Below are 24,623 nucleotides of genomic sequence, written 5' to 3' on the forward strand. Positions count from 1 at the left end.
ATCCTGACTCAAGACAAAGGTTTAACCAAGATATCCAACCCCAATCACTTCCTGTTAATTCTGCAGGAAAATTAACTCGAGTTAGACATTAAGAGAGAAAAGATTTAGGTTAGGTTATGGTACCACCCATAGCTGAGTAACCTGTTCATATTGATAATCTCTCATTTGCACGCTGACCACTTGTGGAGTTGCCAGTGAACATCAAACAATGCACAATCAAGTTATTACCTTCTACACAGGAAGGAGAAAAATCAATATAAATAATTAGCAACTTGAATTATTTTTGTTCCAATGTTCCGTTACCCAGGGACTTCATAAAACAAAAGTTCCTGGTACAGTGCTTCAAAACTAGAAATCTCAGAACTCAGTCAGAGCTGGATTTCACACCTTGCCTTTTTCGGAGAAAAAAATTAGAACCTTACTTCAATTAATAAGAGACACGTGAAATCAAATGAATGAGTTTTTTTTTGTATGAAAGCTTGGCAAGGGAATGTGCAATAGCAAAGAAATAGAATTTGGAGAAAGTAATAAAATATTTGAGGCTACAAGCTGTACTGAATTCAAAGGACTGACCTGCTAAGTCATGGTGGGGTCAAACGTCGCTCAGAACATTGGGCGAGGCCAGTAGAGGAACTGATAAATGGACCACCACGCCAATACAGCAAATTATTTTACCCATTTCATACTAATTAAAATTGATGCTTGGCAACTTATAATGTATGGCTGACAGACCACTCCAGTTTTTGTATGGCCAGATTTGAGACATTCAGCCTGTATTGGTTAATTTTTAATAATACTTTCTATTTCTGATTGGTCTTGGAGTTATAATTTTGAAAAATGGCAGCTATGATGGATATTAAGAGTTGAGAAGAGGTCAATATTGAGTGCTACTTTAAGGCTGCAAAACTAGAACAAAGAAAAGACATTAAAGGGTAATGTCAGAATGTTGATTATACAGAAAGAGTAGCATATGGAATTGCCTTCATTCATATGGGAACATATTGACATGGCAGTGGAGACAAAAAACTTGGAATTAGTTGAGTGCTGTGACATGCTGCTTTTCTATGGGCTTGAATAGGTTCTCTCCTTTATTATGTAAAGTGTATTTTAAATCGGCATGGTTCACATGTTCATATTTGTTAACATTTCTGATAAAGATGGTACATTCAAGGCTGCTTTTTGTTTTACTGAATTCCACTTTGAGATCAAGCTGATCAGTTCATCAGTTCAGTTTGATGGAAATAAACTTGGGTGATATTACTGAAGTCACATATGTTTTACAGATGTATGTCCATCCCAGTGACGATGCGAGCAATCCGCCGAAAGGCTGAGACCATCCAAGCAGACACACCAGCCTTACCCCTCATTGCAGAGACAGTCGAGGATATGCTGAAAAGGAATCCACCGCCAGCCACAAGTCCTGGCTACAGCACACAACTGGGCAACAACCCAGTGAGTGGCACCACGACTCCAACAAACACCTTTCCTGGGCCCATCACCAGCATCTTCAATTTAGGAAACATGGGTGTGAAAGAAAGGCATGAGTCAGGGCATGTGGAGGATTCCTTTAAAGTAAATCAGAACCCCATTCTGACTAGTTTACTGCAAATTACAGGGAGTGTTGGTTCATCCATTGGTTCAAGTCCTACGCCACCAGGCCATACACCACCACCAGTATCTTCCCCTGCAAGTAATACCAAAAATCATCCCATGCTCATGAACTTACTCAAGGACAACCCAAGCCAGGATTTCTCTACACTATATAATAGTAGCCCTTTGGAGAGACAGAATTCTTCATCAAGCTCTCCTAGAATTGATGTAGCTTCAGGCAGCACGAAACAGAAAAAGAAGAGGACAAGGTCGCAGACAGATAAGCCCAAGCAACAACAGACTGAGGAGGACTTTCAGAGAGAACTCATTTCCATGGACTTTGACGCTCCAAACAGTGTCTTTGATGTAAACCTGGCTGGAGATTCCTTGGACACTCCGCACATCACCCCTGCCCCCAGTCAATGTAACACACCACCTGCTACCTATCCTCCCACAGTTGTGCATTCTCAGCAATCCAGTATGCAGAGAATGGTGCGCCTACCCAGCACAGACAGCATTGGAGCAGATGTCACAGAAATTCTCTCTGACATAGCAGAACAGACTGCGAAACTGGCCACCACGGGGGACAATTGCCAGTCCATTGGGACACCAGTCCGTGATTCTTCAAGCTCTTCTCATTCTGCTGTAAATAGTACGTTTGATGCAGATGTTTTTCAAGGTGAAAACAATGACAACACGTACACTGATCCTGCAGATTTAATAGCAGATGCTACTGCTACTCCAACCAGTGACTCTTCAAACCAATTTTTTCCCGATGGAGTGGACTTTTTATTAGATAATCAAGGTGGGAATAATTTTGTGAGTGGCTATTTTGATGAGAACAGCCAGGGTGGAGATGGCGAGGATACAAAGAGCTTTCCGTCACAAGCACTTGATTCAAATGTGCATGCAATGAGTAGTGACGCTGGAGATCGTTCCAAAGGAAGTAGCCATACAGACATGGTGGATTTCAGTATGTTTACAAGTGGTAGCAAGTCCTTAGGGCCATCCGATGGGATGGAACACAGTGGGAATCAGAGCCCTTTGTTGAGCACTGTGGAGGTAGGAAAAATGGATAAATCTCAAAAGCAACGATCTGCTAAGGAGGGAAATGGTAGTGGCAGCAGCAATTTATCAGGGATAGGCACTGATGGAAAGCCTGGGAAACGCACCAGGACACCATCGAATGAAGGGAAAAGCAAAGAAAAACCTCCAAAACGCAAGAAAACTGACTCAGAAAGTAAATCTCCCTCTCATAGTGTATCAAGTCGTCCTTTCACTCCACCAGTTAGCACCACTGGCTCTAAGTCACCTGGAAGCTCCAGCAGGTCGCAGACACCACCTAGTGGGGCCACACCTCCAATTCCAAAAATTACAATTCAGATTCGCAAAGAGATGGTTGGCAAGTCCTCCTCACATAGTCAATTTGGTTCAGGCCCTTCATCCAGCAGTAAAAGTCATCACTCTCATTCCTCAAATTCCTCTTCCTCCAGCAAAGTGAAAAGCAACAAATCGGAAGGTTCTTCCAGTTCCAAAATGAGCAGCAGTCTTTATCCAGGCCAAAGCAGTACCAATTCAAGCCAATCGAAGAGTTCTTCTCAATCCATGGGAAAACCCAGCTCTTCTCCAGTCACCAAGCATGGATTAACCAGTAGTAATAGTTTGAGTTCCAGCAACAGTAGTAGTAATAAAATGAAACCGCAAGTTAAGTCGTCATCTTCCCTGGTTAATCCATCTGGAGGAAAGCCCAATGTGTCTCCTTCCCACTCAAGACCTTCAGGTAACTCGGACAAACTTTCGTCGCCATTGAAGCCCATCCCCGGGACCCCACCTACGAAAGCTAAATCTCCAGTAAGTTCTGGCTCAGGAGCTTCTCACATGTCAGGTTCTAGTTCCAGTTCAAGCATGAAACAGCCTTCTGGTATGGCATGCTCAAGTTCTTCGAACCAAAAGCCTCCAACCTCCTCATCTTCTTCCTCCTCTTCCTCTGCTTCCGCAATGTCCTCATCTCAGAATGCTCATGGAAACTTAATTAAAGGAAAATCTCCAAGTCGAACCAAGAAGCCATCCTTGACTGCAGTGATTGACAAGTTGAAACATGGTGTGGGTGGTGTAGGCGGTTCAGGTTCAGAAGACTGTGCGGATGGTCAAGTGACTACGACAACAATGTCTTCTACTCATAGCATGCCATCCAAACACAATATGTCCCCTGCAGATTACCAGGGGAAGCGAGAGAAAAGTGACAAAGATGGAAAATCCAAGGTGTCTGTCTCAGGCAGTTCAGGTGATGGTGGAAAGAAATCGTCTGACTCCAAGAATGGTGGTGGTACTGGCGTGGCAAAAATTATCATTAGCAAGCATGATGGTGGTTCTCCCAGCATTAAGGCCAAAGTTACCTTGCAGAAGCCAAGTGATGGTAGCGGTGATGGTTTGAGACCACAGATATCTGGCACAAAAAACTATGGCTCACCATTGTTCAGTGGTTCAACACCGAAACACGAACGCTGTTCGCCAAGTTACAGTAAGTCTCCTGCCTACACCCCTCAAGGGGGAGATAGTGGCAGCGAATCGGGATCATCCTTTGCTGAGAAATCCCACCAGAACAGTCCGAGTTCAGATGATGATATCCGACCACTCCCTGAGTACAGCTTGGAAAAGCATAAAAAGCACAAAAAGGAGAAAAAGAAAGGGAAGGATAAGGATCGTGACAGAGACCGAGATCGCGATAGAGACAGGGAGAAGAAAAAATCTCACTCCAGCATCAAGCCAGAAAGTTGGTCAAAGTCTCCTATTTCAACTGACCAATCCTTATCTATGGCAGGGAACGCATCCCTGAACTCTGAAAGGTCGTCTCGTCCTAGCCCAGCATTTTTGTTCGGCGATGATGATGACCTTATGAATGTGGCTCTGATTGGGAACTGAATTGAAGTGCATTGTTTTTAAAGCAAGACTGTCTATTGTAAGACTATAGTATTTTGTTGCTGATTATATGAGATTCTTGACCTTAAGCTAATAACTTGCTGAGATTTTGGCAGATGCCTCAGATTTACATGCATTGGTGTTAAGTTTGTCTTTTTTTTCATGTCAGCGACCATTTATCAAACAGTGTATGTGAAATGTAACATTTTGTACATTTTTGAGAGGTTGGGCTTTAAGTTTTACATGAACATTATTTTGTCTTCCCTTGCTTATCGGTCTTTTAAGGGAGCAAAATCCACCCAAATATTGGGGCTTTTGCATGGAGACTTCCTGGCCCAAAACAAAGGGTTGGGCCCAAAAAAATCTTAGCAATTCTTCCTGCTCCTAATTTCCTCCTCTTGTTTGGTTCGCACACTTTACAACTGTTTTACTGACTGAAATCTTTTTTAAAATTGAAAAGAGGCTGAGGCCTTGTGTGCTAAAAGTCTCTTCTCATATTTTTCAAATGAATGAGATGACTGTGAGAGTATTCTCCTTGTCTCCCATCCGACATACAAAAGATAGTAGATTTTATTTAACTATTTACAAGGCCCAAATTCTTTTTATATAAACCTAAGATGCTTTTAACATACTTTATTTTTAACTATTTATTAATCTCTTAACTTCAGAATTGTTTCATGTGCTAATTCAAATCATTTTTTAAAACAGTTTCTAAAGCTTCTTGTAAACTATTTTGAAGGCAGAAGTTTTGCATTGCTTTCAAAACGCAGGCTGTTCTGCAGCCCCTCTTTCAGTTTTATGAAGAGTAAGAATATGTAATATTGTTTGTATTAACACTTTGAAGCTGACGATTTAGTTTATTTGAAAGGATTTTTGTCATTTCTCTGTCATCTTCTGTCAAATCCAGTATGAGATTTTTGTTTTGTAACTCTTTCCTGCTTCCTCCCAGTTTCATATTGAGTTGGGTGATAAAGGAGTTTTCATCCATATGCACCATTAGGTTGAAACGAAAGTTTTGCTAATTATGTGAAAACTAAACCAGCCAAACATCTTAACTGATTTCCCAGATGCCTATTACATTTGACATAATTTTGTACCCATTGCATAGCCGATGATACATGTTCTCCCTTTTGTCCTGATGATAGAGGCTTAATTGGTGTCGCCAGGAGACGATTACTTAATTTCATGCAGACACTGTTCTTAAAAAGCGGGAGAGAAACCTGACATAGAATACTGTCTGTTATGTTTATCTAAAATTCATGGAAACAACTGTTTGTGCTGTCCAGTTCGGAAAAGGAGATTGATACTAAAACAGAACAGCATCTAATTGGAAAATTTAAGTGCTCATTGCCTGACTTCACATTATTGTTGGGGAACGTCCTGTGCGTGCACACACACACCCCATTATCAATTTGATGTACATTCAGTGGAATAGTGAAGCATCTTTAAAACAATTATATCATCCGTGCAACCAGATTATGACAAACATAGGCTAATGTTCAACCCGGATTTGTACTGTACGTTAGTTAGCTGGATGAAAATTTCAATTCGTGACTTTAGGAAGGTTCAAGCATTAAGAGTGAGTACTATAAATATAAAAATGAAAGCTCATTTCCATGTTGTCCTGACACCAGATTTCAGTAAACGCCTCAGATCTTTCTTATAAACCAAATATTTAATTATGTGGCCTAACTGGACAAACTGCCATGCATTTCAAAGCAAATGCTGAAAATTAAGTTTGGGATCTAAAGTAATTATTGAATTGTTCACATCTCAACAATGGTTCAGATAATGGGAAGGGTGTTTTCCTTTTGCTCTACATGTTATCCAGTTTCACCAAAGAAATCATTCAGTAGCATTGCCAAATAAAGATTCATTGGCATTTTGCTCCATTGGTAATGATTTTGTATGATGAAAGCATATGTATGATCAGTTACAATTTATCAACAGTGCAAGGGTGACTGCTGAATGTACTGAACAGCTGTGAAAGCTTTGCTGCCAGAATCTAATAGGTTGTAATGTGCACATTGTGGATACTTTCCATGCAGTGAACATGAGTGAAAGACTCAACTATAGATGGGATACTTCTTACATGCCACATTTGGTTTCTTTTGTTCACCAAAGTGAATGGAAAGAAATTGTCTGAGTGTTAATGATCAGACGATGCATATTGGCAATCTTCCATCCAGGCTCAAAATTTAAATTCACCCCATTCTCTTAGAGCAGTTCTCATCTCTACCAGTGCAAGACCAACTTCTAGTATTTCCTTTCCTCTTCCCATTGGCTTTGACTCAAATTCTCTTATCCAGTGTATGTTTATTCTATCTGTCTATACTTTGTTATCTTTACCTGTAATCAGCCCTCACTATTCCTCCAGTCCTCAAAGCACTGACTCTTATTTGGGTAGGGTAATTAATACAAGCACCAGCTGCCCACCATTGATGTACCTAAGTAGCCGTATTCTATATGTCATGATAACGAATGCCAGCAGGTTCTTTGAAGGGCGTTGTTCCAAAGTCCAGCCCTATTCTTGCTTAACACCACGTGAAGTTGCAGCTTCCGAATCGTAGCACATGATGGTGATCAGTAACTGACACCGAGGCCCACCAATCCCTACCTAGGCCATTAGTGTTGGAACAAACCCAATTACAGTCCTGGATGAGATTGATGTCCTCAGCAGAGAGTAGGAGTCCACCTGCTTTAGCGTTGCTTAAAACATTTGTATTTTGTATGGCAAATACCTTAAAGACTTTCATTCTGTGGATTGTAGCAGTTTCTTGAAGGTACAGATAATTCCCTGTTGTGAGAAAATAAAGTATTAGTGTGAATTCAGATTTCGTTAGAAAGTATCTAAAATAAGATTTGATGGCTTTTGTTATCAAAACTGAAGACAGCAACAGGTACAATTTTTAAAAAATTAATGAAATTTGACAATTGCATTGACAGTATTAGGAAAATGTAATTTAATCCATATTGAAAAATGTTTGCAAAGTATGAAATTAAGTCCTGTCATTGATGAATGATAGCATTTATTAAACCTGCAGTTCTCAAATATATGAGCTTTCGTTGATATTGGTATTGAGACAGATAAAAGCTACAGTTTTTAGCGACATTGTATGTCACATTGTATTTTGTGCACAGTTCGACAGGTTTGAAAACTTGCAGATGCCATGGCTTTCTAATCACTCTATTCACTGTGGCTAATTGCAGGCATGAAACAGAATTATACAAGCAAAATGTTACAGCAGAGGATCAGGCTAAAGAGCCTATTAAATCTGCCACAAGGTTTTCTTCACTTGTGTCACCTGTTCTGTTCTCCTGTTTCATTTGTTTCCTATCCCATGATTTTTGTCTCATTTTTGCATATTTATCTAAATACCTTAAAAGTCACTCAGATTCTGTTTCATTTATGATGTAAAATGCCAAATCCCCCACACCTCAAAACAATTTTTTCTTTTATATTGGGACAGCTTGTAGGAAAAACGTGAAAGTGCACAACTGGCTGGTCAGCAACCAAAAGTGAAAATTGTAAAGTATTAAATATGGATAATCTTCAATCACCCGAAGTGAAAGTGGTGCCTTAAATCTCAACCTCATTTATCAAAATGGACAAAAGGAAAAGCAAAAGTATATTTCTGGATGTATTGTCAGAATTTTAAGTTGGACACATAATTTACATTTTCCGAGTATGATGTTCTATGTGCCTGGATAGTCAGTGTAAATAGTGTTCCCAGTTGCCTAAAGGGTAAAGTTATACCTTTGTGAGCAGTACAGACCCGAGCACCCACGTTTCATTCCTTATCTGTGCTGAGTTTTAACCAGAAGTGACATTAGCTTTGGTACTTCTAGACTTTAGGGAGGAGAAAAACAGCTTTGATTTTTGTTGTCAGTGTTTAGCAGTGCCTGCTAGAAAATGATGTGCAAAAAACATCTGTAATGTCCAACATAGTCAAAGACTCGGACCAGGCACCCAGTCTAGTCCTGAATAAGGAATGACCCTTTGGTGAGGCATCAAGGAATGCCCTGGAACTACCCTAACAAGAGTCGGTAACAGTGACGGTAACAGCAGAGAAAACTGCTGCTGTGAAACAAATTTAAAATTCCTATTTTAGAACTAAAGATTGCATTTCTCCCTACGTTCTCAATTACGTAGCCATTTTGAAGTTTGCGTTAGTTGCTTGGAGTAGTTGGTTGGGTGTGTATATAAAAACAAAAGTCAAAATGTGTGATTTTGCTTTTAAATTATTTCCAGAAACATTCAAATATTTGCTTTTTAAAAAGTATTTTTATATGTATTTTGGCATAGCACCTTGTAATTTCTCTTTGTACAGTGATCTCAGTGTGACAGCGAAAATGCCCAGTGTTTGACTAAAGCAGATGTAGGTAAAGAAAATGAGTGACCACTTCATATTTCATGAAGAATTGTTTTGCTTTTCCATGCTGCATGTAGATTGATTTGCAGATTTCCTCCTATTTAACATAAGAGCTAGATTTGTGCCATACACTTGCAAAATGTAAATATTTTTCTGGCGTCTGCATTGAAATAGGTATTACTTTGCGGAAAAAATAGAGGTGTTATTGTTCATATAGTACTTGGAAAGTAACAGGAGTACTTCTGTGTGTTAACGTTACATTTGCAGAAATTTTCTCTGTACACAGCAGTGTTGACTGTTTCTGCATCATAATTTTGATGTTCTTACATACGTTTTTCTTTAAAAACAAATTGTAGGAAAGCAGGGGATGATTTGGAGTACAACATCCTTTCACCTTTAACACCTGGCTTTAAATGCATCCCAGCCTATTGGACTCAGAGGCTGTTTAGGACCATCAGTGAAGTATATTTAAAATCTCGGAGGATACAGCCCAGGAGACGGTTTTTCTATCCATCACACCTGTACTTGCTGTTTGATAGGGCTACTCATTAATTCCACTCACTTGCTCTTTCTGCAGAAGCCTAATTATTTTTCCTTGAAGTATTTATCTAATTCCCTTTTGAATCTGCTTCCATGTCACCTGATTCTCTTGCAAATGTGGGTCCTTCAGTTACTAACCCTTTTGCCACTAAGAATTCTTCCTATGACTTTATCAAAAGGTTCCATGACTTTGAACCACCCCTTTCAAATCGGTTAACCTGGGTCAGAGATGCAAAGTCATCTTGACCTGAAATGCTGACTTTGTTTCTCTTGGCAAGTGTTGCCTGACCTGCTGAGTATTTCCAGCATTTCTTCTGTTTGATTTCAGTTTGTCAGCATCTGCAATATTTAGTTTTTTTTCTTAACCTTCTCAACTCAAGAACAGACCCAGCTTCTTTAGTCTCTCCACATAGATGAAGTTCCTCACCTCTTTCTCGTAAACGTCTTCTGCACGCTTTGAAGGCTTTGACATCTTCATAATCTGTGGTGTTGATCGCAGCATTTGGGCTGAGACTGAGCCAGTGTTTTCTAAAGGTTTTGGTGTAACTTTGCTTTTGTACTCTCTGCCTCATTAATACAGGATCCCATCTGCTTTTCTTAGCAGTCTTCTCAATCTGCCCTTCACATTCAAAGATTTGTGTACATATGACCCAGATTTCTCTGTGAATGCATCCTTTATAAGATTGTAAAATGTAAATAAAATTTTAACTACTTGTGACATACATTTGTGCTGTCTTGAATCAGTTCCTGATGGTCAGCAGTATATTGCACAAGATTACCATTGAAGTGCAAGATTTATTTTTGACCTCACAATTGTCTACAGTGATTCAGTTGAAAGGACCACATTTGGAATGATCCTAATTTGTATGAAAATTACACCTTGTCTAACCCACACCTTCCCAATCCTGGGCCTCTTTATGCTGAGACTTGCCTTATCTCTGAAATAATTTAGCTTTGCTGGAATATCAGTAGGAAAGAAAAAGTATTCATTTGTAAAGCAATTAGTTATGCCTTAAAAATGTCCCAAAGCACTTCACATGCCACAAATCCCTTTGAGGTGCAGTCATTGCAATGCAAGCGCTTGCAACCATTTTGTGTACAGCGAAATTTCTCTGCAGGCAATACAATGGATAGCCAGTCAACCCATTTTAATTTGAAACAAGAAGATAATGTCATTAAAGTAGTGAGATAGATCTTTAGGTCTGTCTGAATCACTGAGTTAAGTATAGGGCCTTGTTTTAGTGTTTCTTTCAAGAATTTTAATGGAATTATTGAGGCACTCTACGCAAAAAAAAAACTCCCAGATAGTTTTTGAAAACAACCTTGGGTTTTCCAGAGATAGTAAGAACTGCCGATGCTGGAGTCTGAGATAACACAGTGTAGGGCTGGAGGAACACAGCAGGCCAGACAGCATCAGAGGAGCAGGAAAGCTGACGTTTTGGGTGTTGGTTTACCAGAGTCAAGAAAGCCCTTTCAGATGTTGCATTTCTTAACAAGAATGAGAGTTGAGATTACTGTCTCTTAATGCTAATGTAGGAGAGTGAAGCATTCAAACAGGGGAATGAGTTTATTAGCCAGTAGATTGTGGCTTTCAAAAGGGAATTAGATGAGTGAAGGGAAACATTTTTCAGAATCATGGAGGAGCTGGATGACCTAAATTCTTCTTGCAGAAAGCTGGCTGGTTGTTGGATTTAGGCCGCCCTACAGTTTTACAAGGTTGCAGGGCCCAACACAGTTTAAATTGAGGAGATGATCTCCCCTGGAGCAGTAGCAGGGTGCTTCAGTCAGTTTCAACATTCTTCAAAAAGTAAGACAGAATTCATGTTCTTTGCTTGACAGTGCAAATGCATTTGTGCTGCTCAGCAAGAAAGGATCAGGAGAGAACAGGTGAAACATCAAAGCTCAATGAGAAGCAAATGGGATTCATTGGCTAGCTTGCCTAAAGAGCCTGCAGAGGCACAATGACCCAAAAAGCCGCCTCCTGTGCTATGTGATTCTGATTCTATGTTGCAGCAAGAAGTTAACACCTCTTGGGAAAGGGCAAAAGTTGGAAAGAAGTAAAAGTCTGATTTCAGAAGTAGAACATGGAAACCAAATATGGGAAACTTTAACCGCGGCCAAACTAAAACCATTCTGTATCTCGGAGTTGAATCTGAGAATGGAATGAGAGGCATGATTTAATTATCATTAATTGATGGTATGTAATGGGGTTGTTGGTTCTGAGAATGCATGGCTGAGTCAGGTTTCAGCTTCTTTCCATATTCTAATTAACTCATTCAGACATGCTGTAATTCAGACGAGGTCCTGTTTGCCTATTCTAGTGGACATTAAAAATATGATGGCACAGTTCAGGGGAGGCATTGGCCTAGAGGCATGATCACTGGAGACCCAGGTAATATCCTGGGTACCCGAGTTTGAATCCTGCCATGGCACATGGTGGAATTTGAATTCAATAAACATTTGGAATTAAGAATCTAATAACGACCATGAATCCATTGTCAATTTTTGGAAAAACCCATCTGGTTCTCTAATGCCCTTTAGGAAAGGAAACTGCCATCCCTACTTGGTCTGGCCTACATGCGACTCCAGACCCACAGCAGTGTGGTTGACTTCTAACTGCCCAGTAGGAATGGGCAATGACTGCTGACCTGGGCAATGACACCCATATCCCATGAATGAATTAAAAAAAATATACTAATCCAAACTTATGTCCCTCTCCCTACCTGAGGATTACTGAGCTAATTGGAGTATCAGCTTATATCACATACTGAAACTAGGAACCTTGCTGATTGGCAGGATTGTAGTGCCAAGGGAACTTTGCCTTGGACAATATTTCAATGTGAATTGCTTTGGAACATCCCCTGAACCCCTAAAAGGCTTCCAACAATGTAAGCTGTTCCTTCGTAAATTTTGCACCCTTGAATATTGTCATCACTCTGGGATTGCATCCTGCAAATACTTAGGTATACAGTCAAAACATTCATAAATAGTGCCATTCTTGGATATATTTTTATCATGTTTCTAATGAGTGACCTGAAAAATAAACTTGAAAAATATTTATGGGACTGCAGAACTTGTTGAAATAATTGGTAATGAATCATCCAAACTAGAGGAATTTAGACATGTTTGTTCATTGCAGTGTAAGTGTCATAGGAATGATTAATCTGTGTCTCCAGTCCAAGTCACATTTAATCTCCATGCAGCCACTAATACATGCATGATTAACTATGACAGACATAACTAATGTATGAAATGTATTAGAATTTACTTTGGCATGACTAGAGTTTAATATACGATGCTACATTTGGCCTGCTGACTTGATCCATGTTAAACCAATCCAATCATATTAATTAAACAATATTGTGAGTGACGGGTTGCGTTAGTTGACAGCCATTTAATTCTTGACTTACTATAGATCAATGACTGATAAACTTGAATTATATTTCCTGGAGACAAACTGTATCTAGGTATAGTCTTTATAATAATGATATATGGTGTATAGGACAGTAATCTGCCCTCAAAATGGCAAACCAAAACAAGGAGACATAACTTGAAATCTCAAGCTAAATTGATTAGAAGGGAATTGAGGCAATATTTTTTCTCTCATGGTATTGATTGTGCAATGGTCCAGAAGGTCATGGATGCAAAATTAGCTGAGGTGTTGGGAAAAGGAGATAATAATTCATTTAGCAATTATCATATTAAGAGATGCAGAGAAAAAAGAAACAAGAATCGAGATTAAGAAGGTAGAAGCTCCATCCATTGTTGACATCATTGAGCTCAACATCGAACCTGGTGCCATCACGCCAATGTGACTTTGTCCCATTACTAATTCAATCATGGGGCATCTTAGGATCTTTGCCATTTACAATCTAGTGTAGCAAATTGCTTGATAGAAATTGATCAGGAATTGATGGATTGTTTCAGGGACTACGTACAGGGAGAAAATTATGCCCATTGATATACACAACTGATCAGATGTTTCTGAATTCTGATTGACTCAGCATCTCTGGGGGAAGGGTCTGTAATTAGAATACCTTGAAACACTAGAGAAATTCTCTGTATCAGTAAAGAAATCACAGGAAATGGGCAATTTTGAATGGTGTAAATTCTGAAACTACAATTTTGATTGCTTATCATCAATGATATAGGAGAACATCTTTTTAATTTAGAAGAATTCCTTTTGAATGTTTTGTAGCTTCATTCAAGATTTACATTGTAACTATGGACTATTCCTTTGTTAACTTTGGCTATTAGCAAAATAACTGTAGTTAGGTGCATGGATAAGATATTGGTGGAGCCAATAAGAGTACATCTGTCTATCTAGCCACCTACCTATTTTTCTTAATCAACTTGTTTACAGATGTTATTATACACATCTGGAGCAAGTAGGACTTAAACCCAGGCTACTTGGTCTAGGGGTAGGAACACGACTGCTGCACCACAAGGGGGTCCTTGAAATGCAAGTTTCACCATCATCTTAGTGTGATTCGAGCCTATATTCCCTGAACATTAGCCTGGGGCTGGATTACTAGGTTAGTGACATTACCACTAAGCCACTACCTTCCGACTAGGCACCTATTGTTGCAGTCAATGGACACACCTCTATGTGCACCTAAAAGATAGGCACCTTTCAGTGCACACCATAGGCATGCACCTATCTGAGCGGCGTATCAGTGTTGTCTTATGTTTCTCAAAATAAGGATAATGTCTACCAGATTTCAAGATTTGTGCTTTCATCAGCCAACCTTGGATCTACAACCCATTGGACAGAGAGGCCAAGAATTGTCCTGAGTAAAGGGAGAGGGGATGGTGGCAAGTCAAATCTCTCTCTCTTCCACTTTTGTCACTTTCTGCAGCAGAATTTATGCAGTTTCTGACTGTGAGTGACTTTTTGGATGAAGCATAACCACGTAGCATGGACTGTGACAAGTTCTTCTCATGCTCCAATGTCAGCTTGTCCTCTATTCAGTAAGACCTTCAGAGTGCCATTAAAATGCTTTCTTTGTCCTTCTTGAGATAGATGCCATCCTTAACCTTTGCCAAGTGGCTGTGCTTTGGAAGTTGATTATTTGATGTGTGAATGCAGTGTCCAGACCAGTGGGGCTAATTTCACATGGTTATGATGCAGGAAGAATTGGCTTCAGTAAGGAAGCTGGAGTTTGTTCATCAGTCTTCCCACTTGACTTAAGAGTATCCTGCAGAGACAGCATCTGGAGCTGTCTTTGGTAGTGACCAAAGTGTCATTGATGTACAGAATGATGATAACAGCAAGTGTTGTAAACCTAAGTCACCCACCAATCTGCATGACCATTAGGCTTGGACTTACCTGTGTGACAAATCGGCACCCAATACATGGCGATTTGTTGATGAAAATTACATTTTTCTGCATCTTTTAACAACAATAGCATGCATTTAGAGAAACTAATGGAAGATGAAAGTTCAGGCTTAAATGGACCAAGATTAAGCATGTGGTCACAAATGGTTAGCTATGACAACAGTACTAGGGTAACCTGGGATTGTCATCCATACACTACATAAAATGCACAACTGGAGTTTAATTTAGTTAAATATGAGGTTTTGCATTTGGTAAGGCAGATCAGGACAGGGATTAGACACTTAATGGTAGGGTCCTGAGGAGTGTTGCCAAACAAAGAGACCTTGGAGTGCAGGTTCATAGTTCCTTGAAGTTGGAGTCACAGGTAGACAAGGTAGTGAAGAAGTTGTTTAGTATGCTTGCCTTTACTGGTCAGTGCATTGACTAAAGGAGGTCATGTTGTGGCTGTACAGGACATTGGTTTGGCCACTTTTGGAATGTTGTGTTCAGTTCTAGTTTCCCTGCTGCAGGAAGAATGTTGTTAAATTTGAAAAGGTGCAGAAAAGATTTACAAGGACATTGCTGGGTTTGAAGGGTTTGAGCAATAGGGAGAGGCTGAATAGGCTGGAGCTATTTTCCCTGGAGCATTGGAGGCTGAGGGGTGACCTTAAAGAGGTATATAAAACCATGAGGGGCATGGATGGGGTGAATAGCTTGGGTCTTTTCCCCAGGGTAGGGGAGTCCATAACTAGGGGGCATAGGTTTAAGGTGAGAGGAGAAAGGAGCAACTTTTTCATGTGAAGGGTGGTGCGTGTATGGAACAAGCTGCCAGAGGGCGTGGTGGAGGCTGGTACAATTACAACATTTAAAAGGCACCTGGATGGGTATATGAATAGGAAGGGTTCGGAGGGATATGGACCAAATGCTGGCAAATGGGACTAAATTAATTTAGGATATCAGGTCGGCATGGACATGTTAGATTGAAGGGTCTGTTCCCATGTTGTATATCTCTATGACTCTATAACTCTAGAAAACAAGAAAGGATGTGTCTGTACCTTTTCCTATTTGATATCTTACTGTATGTAAACATTTTTAAAACATTTTCTATTAAAAAAAATACGATGTTCTATAAATTTAAGATTCCATCACCTTGGCTTGTGTTTAATCTGACTTAGTGTGGAATCTCTTTGTCAAGAATCAGTAGGATTGGAGAATCAATTCCTAAAGGTTACCAATACCCTGAGCATAGCCAGGATACAGCATTTTTGAAATGTGCCATAAAATTGTAAAGAAAATGGTCTTGTTTTCTAATTGATATTGTAATAAACACAGATTTGGCATTTGGCTCCTTGAAGGGACGCCAGGTGTTTCCTGGCACTTTCTATACTTTCTATACTTTCTATGTATAGAAAGTGTATTCTCTCTCGACATGAGAATACACTTTGAGACTATGAGGTAACAACTTAAGGTACTGGAGGTGCTCCATTCAAGCGTGAGGTAAGGCACAATTTGTTATTTACAGAGCAGCAATGAGATACAGAGCTGTTTCTTGCTCACCAGTTTCTGTCAACCTTTTAAGGTGAAACAGCACAAATACATGAAAGAGAAAGTCTGTGCTGATGGGTTAGACAAAGTAAGGTATGAGGAGGTTCATATGAAATCAAACATTGACAGGTGACGATTGAATATCAGGGCGCATTTTTAGCCAAGTTAGGGTTTTGTTAAGTGAAGGCATCATGAAGGTTGGAATCAAGTTTGAAGTTGACTGAAGATTTTGGGAACTGTGTGATAGCCAGAGGGCTGGACTGATCATACTCTCCATAAAGAACTGAAGGGTTTTGGTGATGAATACGATCTGAAACTCAGCTGTCATCATCATCATTGGCAGTCCGTTGCAGACAAGGATGACTATCTTTCAATCTCGGTGTGAGTCCATAATAAGTGGCTGTACCGACTGATGCAGCTTCTGCGCACTTTGTTACACCTGGGGCAGAAGTTGGCCGTGCGCTGCTTAAGCTGTTTTCACTTGGCTTCCACTTTTTCTGAACTTGTGTATCACTGAAGAACTTCCTCTGTCCACCTGGGGCTTGCACGCTGTTTCAAAGCTGGGAGTAGAGCACCTGCTTGGGGAGTCTCAGGTCGGTCATAGGGACGCATGACCAGCTCATCAGAGCCAATCAAGGGTGGTCAGTGCCTCGATGATGGGGATGTTGGCCTGGCCTAGGACGCTGGTGTCAGTGCGTCTTTCTTCCTTGTGGATTCGCAGGATCTTGTGCAGGCAGCATTGCTGCAACTGCTCCAGTGCCTTGAGGTATCTGCTGCAGATAGTCCATATCTCAGATCCATATAGGACGGCAGGAACCGCCAAAGCTCTGTAAACCATCAGCTTGGTGTTGGATCTGATGTTGTTGCCTCAAACCCATTTTCCTCAGGCTGCCAAAGGCTGTGCTAGTTCACTAGAGGCGGTGCTGGATCACTTCATCAGTAGCTGCTTTGGCCTCAGCTGTGGGGTCGAACAAGATGCCAGGGTTGCCTGTTGTCTCTTTTGACCAGAGAAAATGTAAGAGAAAACAGTAAAGTCAGTGGCAAAGGGGTAAAACAATTGCTCCAGTCTTTCTGATTTTCGGTTGGAGGAAATTTTAAATGTCAAATTGGGAATTTGATGGCACAGAGAAATCCGTGCAATGAGTTTGCATTGTTTGCCGTTGGAATAGACATAAAAGTTGATTTCCTTTCCCTGCATATGATTCCACCAAATGATATCACGCACATGAGGAAGGTGGCTGATTAACCAGTAGAGTATTGGGTACTATCTTTAAATTTTGTTAGGCAACACTAATAGAAGTCATTGAGGAAAAAGAGCAGAGGAAGAGTTTAAATGAAGAATGTGATTGAGTAAAGACATGCAGTGTGTCATGGCAGATTGAAGGCTTGAAAGAATAACAGCTACCAAATTATTGTACCACCCAAACTATACTTCAGTAAAAAAAAAAATTGTTTTTGTAAAGTGCCTTTCAAGGTCTTGGGACATCTCAAGTACTTTGCAGCAAATTAAGTACTTTTTTAAAGTGCAGGTTACTGTTGTTACATTAGAAAGCAGCAACCAATTTGTATGCAGCAAACTTTGACAAATAATGAGATATTTGTATTAGAATGCTGCTTGAGGGATAAGTAATGGTATTCTCTGCTCTTCAGAAGATACTGTGGGATCTTCTCCATTAATCTGAGATTGGAGACAGGGCCCGAGTTTGATCCCTCATCTGAGAGCCAGCAACTCTGACTGAGCAGCCTCCCTCAACACTGGGGGGATTTTTTTTGCCTGAGTTACACAGTCAAGTTTCAATAGTGGGCCTTGAACCTAAAACCTTCTGTCTGCGGGATAGGAATGCTACCACTAATCTAAGATCATCATTTTAGTGCAAACCAGTGCTAAGTCTAGGATCTTCCTTGTTGGTGATGCATGGTCAGTGTATTCACCTGGTCTTCAAGAGTTTGAAACTGAAGCAGTTCAACAGCTTGTGTTATCCCGTTTGCTGGTTGGAGACACTTTCTATTTCCGGGTTAGCCAAATCTGAACACAGTGACCACATCTTTCATGGTGTCAGGTCCTGGAAGCTGAAAATTACTTCACTATCTTTCCCATTCTCCCTGTGCTGGGGCTCCTGTGGTGCAGTGGTAGTGTTCCTACCTCTGATCAAGGAGGCCTGGATTCAAGTCAAACCGGCACTAAAGGTGTGTCATAATGTCTCTGCACAGGCTGTTTAGGAAAATATTCATCCCCTTCTACTCTCTTTACCAGCTGAGGTTATCATGAAGGTCCCACCTTCTCAACGTCACCTCTCATTTGAGGCACGGTGACCTTCAAGTTAAACACAGCAACAGTCATCTCTCTGTCTCTAATGATAGAGCAGCGCTATGGGACCACAGTGACTTTATTCTTTATTTCCAACCTACCACCCTGAATGGGCTTGTTAGACAGACACACAGTCCTGAGAATATAAAGGTTGCTTGAGCCTGCTTAGTCTTTTTCCAAGTCTACAAATTATTTTGATGATTACCTTTCATCAACTTGAAAGTTACATCTAATTCACATTTCCTTTTTTGTTTGTCTGAGATCTACGCATAATAAACTTACTGACCCACATGACTTCCTGAAACTCTGTCGCAGCCATCAGACTTATGAGATTTGGTTTGTGAACGGGGAGATAACATCTTATGTGGTCTGGAACTTCCTCTTTGCCCTGCTCTCATAACCCCTCAGACATAAAATCAAAATTTTTGTGAGGTGTTGCCTTGAATAACAAAACTCTATTTTTAAAACTGGCAATGTTTTATTCTAACACAGGATGTGGGTATTGCTGGTCAGATCAGTGTTTGTTTTCTATCAGTAACTGACCTTGAGAAGTTGGTGACAGAATGCTAATATCGGTGGAATAGTAATCTAGAACCCCAGGTTAATGTTCTGAACAAGTCTAAGGAAGGGTCACTGGATCTGAAACGTTAACTCTGATTTCTCTCCCCAGATGCTGCCAGACCTGGTGAGCTTTTCCAGAAACTTCTGTTTTTGTTTTTGATTTACCGCATCCGCAGTTCTTTCAGTTTTTAATGTTCTGAGACATGGGTTTGAACTCCACTTTGGAGGATGGTGAAATTTGAATGTAATAAAATCTGGCATTAAAAGCTAGCCTAATGGTGAACATGTAACCATTGTCATTTGCTGTAAAAACCCATTTGGTTCACAAATGTCCTTTGAGGAAAAAAAATCTTCCTTCCTAGCCTGGTCAGGCCTACACATGACTCCAGACCCACAGCAATGTGCTTGACTCTTAACTGCCCTCTGAAATGGCCAAGCTGTTGTATCGGACTGCTACAACACCTGAAGAAAGTTAGCAAACTGGACAGAACCACCTGGCATCAACCAGAAACAACAACTACAAAAACAACCTTGTCAGCTGGCATTTTGTAGACTTTGGCATGTATATAACTGAATTTTACACTGATTTTGGAAACTTTTGTTTTATTCATTCACAGGAAGAGGGCATTGCTGGCTAGGCAGCATTTATTGCCCATCCCTAATTGCCCAGAAGGCAGTTCAGAGTCAACCACATTGCTGTGGGTCTGGAGTCACATGTAGGCCAGACCAGGTAAGGATGGCACTTTCCTTCCCTAAAAGACATTAGTGAACCAGGTTGGTTTTTCAAACAGTCGACAATGGATTCATGGTCATCATGAGACTCTTAATTCCAGATATTTATTGAATTCAAATTCCACCATCTGTCGTGACAGGATGTTACCTGGGTCTCTGGATTAACAGTCTAGCAATAATACCGCAAGGCCATTGCCTCCCCCTAATTGTGTTTGAACTGTCTTTAGATACAACAGTGGTATTCCATGTATATAAAATGAAACAATTTGTCTGGTTTGCTCTTTGCCGAGCTACTTGACTTGGGTGGGTGAAAGGAGATATTAGTCAGTTCAAAATCAAAATTTACCTATTTACTTTTTTAAAAAAACACACTTGCAAGGTTTTCAATACAAATATCTGAGGACTTGTGTCAAAATTGAAACAGCTGTCTCACAGACCATTCAAGCATCAGCTTGGCAAAGTCACACTCATGGAATTATACCTTGCTGTCAAGATTCCTGACACCACCATCACCATCATTATGTTCTCTGCCACCAGCAGGACAGACCTAGTTGAGCTGATGGTACAGGGAGATTCATTCTGGAAGGAGTTGGCCTGGGAGTCCTCGATGTTGACCCATGAAATTATGGCATTAGGTTAGAGAAAACAACTGCTCCAGTCTTCCTGATTTTCAGTTGGAGAAAATCTTAAATGCATGGAAAAAATATTTCAAATTGGGAATTTGTTGGCACCGAAGAAGCTGTGCAATGAGTTTGCACTGTTCACCTTTGGAATAGACACAAGCTAATTCCTTTCCCTGCATGTGATTCCACCAAATGATAGCACGTACATGAGGAAGAGGAGTGATTAACCAGCAGGCTATCTTTAAATTTTTGTCAGGCAACAATAACGGACGTCATTGTTGGAAATTGGCAGTGGAAGAGTTTAAGTGAGAGTGGCATGCATAGGGAATGTATTCTGGGTTGGGGGGTTCAATCGGTAGCAATATTACTGATTGAGCTGGCCAAGTCCTAAAGGACATAGCTACAAGACTGGTGAGGGAATCAGTACAGGGGAAAATCTACTTTACATCATCCTCTCCAATCCTCCTGTCGCAGATTAATCCATCCATGGCAATATCGGTAGCAGTGACCACCTCGGAGTCCTTGTGGAGATAAAGTCCTTTCTTCACATTTAGGATAGCCACTATTTCATTGTGCTCTATGACTGTACTAAATGGAACAGATTTTGAACAGGTCTAGCAACTTAATTGCTATCAAACAGCACTTACAAAGGAATAACCTGCTCACTGATGCTCAGTCTACGTTCTGCCAGGGATACTTAGTTCCTTGGTCCAAACGTGGACAAAATAATTGAATTCCAGAGGTGAGTTAAGTGTGACACACAGCCCTTGACATCAAGGCTAAACCTCAGTATGTGTGCCATCAAGGAGGCGTAGCAAAGCTGGAGTCGATGAGTATTGCGGGTGAGGTGGAGGAGAGGAAGATGGTGGGAGTGGAATTCTCCATTGGTGGGAGTGGAATTTAGCATTAAGGAAGATGGTTGTGCTTGTTGGAGGTCAATTATCTCAGTTCCAGGATATCATTGCAGGAGTTCCTTGTGGTATGTATTTTTCATCAACCTGTTCTGTGCAGATGGGACAAGAGTTTGGTTCAGGGGTAGGGACACGACCACTGCACAGCAAGAGCCCTCAGTCCCTTAAGCTAGTATCCTCAACCCAACTAGCTGCTTCACCAATTATCTTCTCTCCATCATAAGGTCAGAAGTGGGATGTTCATTGATGAATGCAAAATGTTGAGCACTATTTATGACACTTCAGACACTGAAGCAGTTTGTGTCAATATATAAAACCTATATAGCAAGATCTGGACACATCCAGGCTTGGGCAGATATGTGATAAGTAAAATGTATGCCACACAAGTGCTAGGCAATGACCATCTCCAATAAATGAGAATCTAACCTTCATGCAATGACATTCAATCGTATAATCATCACTGAATCTCCCCTTATCAACATCCTGGGGGTTGCCATTGGCTAGAAACTGAACTAGACTGGCCATATCAATACTGTGGCTACAAGAATTGACTAGAGACTGAGATTTTTTATGTCGAGTAACTTACCTATGCTTGCCTAACTCCTAAATGTCACAAATCAGGAGTGTGATGGAATATTCTCCATTTTTCTGGATAAGTACACCTCCAACTACATTGGAGACTTTTATTTTTCATTATTCATTCACGTGATGTGTGTCGTTGTCTAGGCCTGCTTTTATTGCCATTCTCTAATCGCTCAGAGAGTAGTTAAGAGTCACCTACATTGCTGAGAGCCTGGAGTCACATGGAAGCTAGAGCAGTTAGGTACAGCAGACTTCCTTCCCTAAAGGATATTAGTGAACCAGATGGGTTTTTCCGACAATTGATAATGGTTTTATTTTTCCAGATTTTCTTTCCCAGATTCCACATCAGCCATGGCAAGATTTGAACCCGGTTCTGAAGAAAGGTCATAAAAACCAAAAGAGCTGCGGATGCTGTAAATCTGGAACAAAAACAAAATTGCTGGAAGGTCATACTGGACTTGAAATGTTAACACTGTTTCTCTGTCCACAGATGCTGTCACAGACCTGCTCAGTTTCCCCAGCAAATTTTTGTGTTTGTTTCAGTCCTTTCAGCATTGATGGACATTGGCAGCAGTGTGTACCATGTACATGGTGCACTGCAGTAACTCGCCAAAGTTCCTCCGAGAGCAACTTCCAAACCTGCAAACAATGCCCAGGGCAGCAGATGCAATGGCATATCACCACCTGCATGTTCCCCTCCAAACCATGCATCATCCTGACCTGGAACTATATCACCATTCCTTCACTGTCATTGAGTCAAAATCCTGGAGCTCCCTTCGTTACAGCAGCGTGGATCTCCCTACATCTCAAGGATTACATTGGTTGAAGGAAGCAACTCACCATCACCTTGCCCAGAGTAATTAGGAATGGACAATAAATATCCACGTCCCATAAACGAATTTAAAAGAAACTGTAGTCAGTGTGCTGTAGATATGGTAACAGTGAACCCTTAGCTTCTGGCTCAGAGATAGTGGTATTACTATTGTACAGATTATCTTGGTGTCAAATATAACATCGATGTTGAGAACAACGTGGTGTGTTGAGCAGGGTGGAGTTGGTAAGCTATTTTTGTGACAGGAACCAACGTTTTGGTCTTCATAATATTTCATTGGAAGGCATTTGAGAGAGGTGATAGTGAAGTAAAATTGGACATTGGCAGTGTACATTAAAACTGACACTGCAGCTGTTAACATTATATCACTGAGGGGACAGCATGTGGTTGAAAGATAGGAGATGACCGCGGTAATTGGAGGAAATGGAAAAGAAGTAATGTAAGACATCCTTTGGCTATCATTTAGTGGAAAATAGTGGACCAAGCACATGCAGTCCCACCTAGTGATAGTGAAGAAACATTAGAGGAGGAGGTCTGGTCAACTGTGTCAAAAGCTGCAGACAAGATGAGAATAGAAGAGTAGTTTATGCTGAACGATGGAGCAGAACATAACAGCACATGTTTATTGGTGACAACTTGAACGTAAAAAGGTGTGTCAAGACATTTCACAGCAGTGTAACCAAACCATTGAAATAGAGCTAAAGAAAGGGCCATTAGTACAGATATCCAGCACCTCGATCAAAGAGTTAGGTTTTAAGGAGTGTCTTAAAGAAGCTGAATCAATGAGCTTCAGGGATGGAATTCCAGGGTCAAGGCTGAAAGCAAGCCTATCAAAGCTGGGGTAATGGAACTGGGGGATTCTCAGAAACCCAGAGTACTATACAGTTTCTCAGAGAGTTGTAAGGCTGGAAGAAGTTCCAAAGTTGTGGGGAGGTAATACAATGGAGAGACACTGGATATCAACTGAGACTACAATCACCAGGCTGCTCCAGGACTCTGACATCTTCTGACTCAAAGGCAGGAAGTCAAAGGCACACTCTTTTCAAAAGAACATTGCTTCTAACTGTAACAGCATCTGAACATTCTTCTTCCTTTCTTGGCAGTAGCAGTACTAACTTTTACAGCATGATAGGTAAGGATAACACATCTACCATAGAAGCTGTTCCCCTATACATAACAAGGAAATTGCAGCATGACTGATTATGGCAAAAATTAAAGCTCGTTCCTTCAATGATCAAATGATCCCAAAGAAGAATGCAATATATCGACTGTGGTATTGCATGGTTTAGGACCGTTTACGCAATTATAGGGTTTCTTTTTGACAGGGATTTGTTTACTTCCTTAAGTACAAAGGAAATCTATGCCCAGACCCTTCAGTAAAGTTGTACTGCACTGAGTTTAGAATAAGTGCTGATGGACAGGTCTGAGCAGCTTCCACTGGTTTAATGGGTAAATGTACCACCAGTGAAGCATAAAGAAAGTGGTTGTGAGTAATATATTTTTGCTGTATGTTGAATTCACTGATTTCAGGTAGGTTAGCAGTGGGAATGCTCCACTGCACGGCAGTATCCCCTGGCTAGGGAGGAGTAAAAATTAGCCAGGGTTCATGTTGCAGGTTAATATTCATTTATCTCTGCTGACAGACAACCTGTCTTTTTACAGATGCTGACTAGCCTGCCCATTTCCAGCATTTTACATTTTGCTCAGTAGATTTAGCATTTGTGTTAATTTGTTTTCTAAAAATTTTATGTTCGTAGAAAAGAAGACAGAGTTGCTGAGCGAGATAGCAA

The 24,623-nt window shown here is 40.6% G+C and overlaps 1 protein-coding gene across 1 annotated transcript in view; it reads left to right on the plus strand.

Annotated features, from left to right (window-relative positions):
• Positions 1-10,144, plus strand: part of med1 (mediator complex subunit 1) — a 43,109-nt gene extending 32,965 nt beyond the window's left edge. Inside the window, exon 17 of the mRNA XM_020533206.2 lies at positions 1,284-10,144. Within this exon, the coding sequence (XP_020388795.2) occupies positions 1,284-4,512 (3,229 nt within the window). The 3' untranslated portion in view covers positions 4,513-10,144. The remainder of the gene's footprint in view (positions 1-1,283) is intronic.
• The last annotated feature ends 14,479 nt before the right edge of the window (positions 10,145-24,623 follow it).

This window comes from Rhincodon typus, chromosome 30 (assembly GCF_021869965.1).
Source record: "Rhincodon typus isolate 14 chromosome 30, sRhiTyp1.1, whole genome shotgun sequence".
Classification (NCBI taxonomy): Eukaryota; Metazoa; Chordata; class Chondrichthyes; order Orectolobiformes; family Rhincodontidae; genus Rhincodon; species Rhincodon typus.